At 42.4% G+C, this 2,402-nt stretch overlaps 1 protein-coding gene across 1 annotated transcript in view; it reads right to left on the reverse strand.

Moving 5' to 3' along the window:
- The window catches only part of CFH (complement factor H), a 41,969-nt gene that overhangs the window by 11,239 nt on the left and 28,328 nt on the right, over positions 1-2,402 (reverse strand). Inside the window, exon 4 of the mRNA XM_040453578.1 lies at positions 685-761. Within this exon, the coding sequence (XP_040309512.1) occupies positions 685-761 (77 nt within the window). The remainder of the gene's footprint in view (positions 1-684; positions 762-2,402) is intronic.

A 2,402-nucleotide genomic window follows, 5' to 3' on the forward strand; every position in this document is an offset into this window, starting at 1 on the left:
TCCCTCCCCCTTTTCCTCATTCCCTCCCTCCTTCCCCCTCTCTCTCCCTCTCTATTTACTTCTCACCATGGAACTAAGAAAGACTACTCTGACTCATCTATTTCCATGATGACTAGAGAGATTGGCATTACTATCCCAAAATTTAGAAACAGGATCTACATTTTTTCATTCTGACTCTTGGTTTTATGGATCAGTAAGAAAAGTAGAGCTCTTCCTTACTTCCTGCCTCTTTTCAGTAAGACTAAGACCACAGGAAAACCTCCTTTGCCATGCAAGAGGGGAGAGATAACTGAATCTGGTCTCCATTTCAGATGTTATTGACAATCTCTGCATTTGGGTGGATATTGATTGAGTATGTATTCATTAGTAAAGCTGAAATTCTGATTCTTGTGCTATTTCTAGTGTTTAGAATCCAAAAGGAAAGGAAAATAGGTTTTAGATTTCCTAATCTCTAATACTTTGAATACATTAGATCAGATGAAACTGCATTCACATTTGGTCAATAAAACACAAAATAACATAGTAATAAAAAGCTTAAATATCTATTCTATATTAGAAGCCACAAAAATACTGAATCAAAAATATGTAATTACAAACTTTAAGCATTATTTTAATGTAGATATCTCAAAAAAGTCTTAGTTCTTTTAAATATTTGAATGTATTTGTAAACAATTTTACATATACTTTCACATATAGGAACATCATTGGTCCATCCATCAGATTCACACTCACGGAAATTGATGCTACCTAGCATCTGATACCTGAAAACCAAAAATAACAGAGTGGTGAGCTAATGTGTATTTATATGCAATATTAACTTTGATACATTCTGAATGTCCAGGAACTCCATTTCAGAGAAAATTAGAAGCATATACACTTCCTTCCTCTCTCCCTTCCTTCTTTCCTTCTGTCTTTTCTCCCCTCCCCCTTACTTTTTCCCTTCCTTTCTTTCTCTCTTTTCTTTCTCTTTCTTTTTAAAAATTTCTATCTTTCCTTTTTTTTTAAACTTGTGTGTTCTGTTTGTAAGTATATGAGATGAATAATTTTTTTAAGTTTATTTATTTTGAGAGAGAGAGGGAGAGAGAAAGAGAGAGAGAGATGGGCAGAGAGAGAGGGAGAAAGAGAATCCTAAGCAGGTTCCCCATTGTCAGTGCAGAGCCTGATGCAGGGCTCAATCTCATGAACCGTGAGATCATGCCCTGAACCAAAATCAAGAGTGGGACACTTGATTCCGAGGGAGAGGGTCCAACAAGGTGGAGAAGTAGGGGGATCTGAAGTTCTCTCATCTCTAAAACAAAGCAGTGTTGAGGCCAAAGGACCTTGAACTCCAAGAGTCCATGGCAAAGTGACAGAGATGCTTCCAGGGACCCACCGTGACAACCTGACGGGCCATAGGTGCATGATTGCAAACTGGGAGAGAGAAAGTGAACAGAGGGGAGGGATCCCCTTCTGCAGAGAGACAAAGGGAAGAGAAAGAGAGGCTGGGGATGCATAGGACTCTATCTGGATAAGAGGAAAACCACAGACTGAGACATAGAATGATCCAATCTCGAACTCAGGGGCTTCCTCCAGACTGGGGCCAGACCAGTCATCCTATTTGTGCACCTGGGGAGGAGGGGAGCCAGCCCTGGGCTCGGTAACTAGTTCAGAGGCCCACTCCCCAGTGGGAGAAAGCAACCCACTCCCTGGAGTGCTGTGGGAAGAAGGTATATATCCACTCAAAGGAGCAGCACTTTCCCCCAAACCAGGGCGGAGGGAGTGGGAACCTTAAAGATATAAGCACCAGGGAGGCATGGGCATGGGGGGGACCAGGACAAACCACCTCATTTGCGCCAGAGGCACAGTGAAGACTGCTTGAAAAGAGTGGTTTGGGAAACCTGGTCCATGGAGGAGAGACTGGGGTGGCACCATTTTTCTCTCCATCACCAACAAGGTGGGGCTTCCGGTAGGGAAAGGGGCTTCCGGTAGGGGAGTGGGGCTTCCGGTAGGGGATAGCGGACCTACAGGGGAGGTAGGATCCACCCACACCAAACCACACCCCTCTGCGCCTGGTAACTGCCTATCTACCAGAGCGGGACTCACGTGGATGAACCCAACGGCCCCTCCTTCAGACCAAGGCTGTTGCATTGCTTGATTTAATTCCCCAGACAATTTTTATTATATAGATATATTCTTCCTTCCCTTTCTCCTTATCTCTTCCCTCCTCTAGTCTGGTTCCTCTGGTTGTTGGTTTGCTTAAGCAGATACATTTAATCTATTCTCTTGATACATGTTCTATACTTCTTTATTTTCCTTTCTCACTCTGGATTAAGGCATATAGTTTCTCTGGACAATTTTCTTTTCTCTTCTTTTCTCTTCTTTTCTTTTCTTTTCTTTTCTTTTCTTTTCTTTTCTTTTCTTTT

Source organism: Herpailurus yagouaroundi, unplaced genomic scaffold (genome assembly GCF_014898765.1).
Source record: "Herpailurus yagouaroundi ecotype Mexico unplaced genomic scaffold, PumYag 209, whole genome shotgun sequence".
In the NCBI taxonomy this organism is placed as follows: Eukaryota; Metazoa; Chordata; class Mammalia; order Carnivora; family Felidae; genus Herpailurus; species Herpailurus yagouaroundi.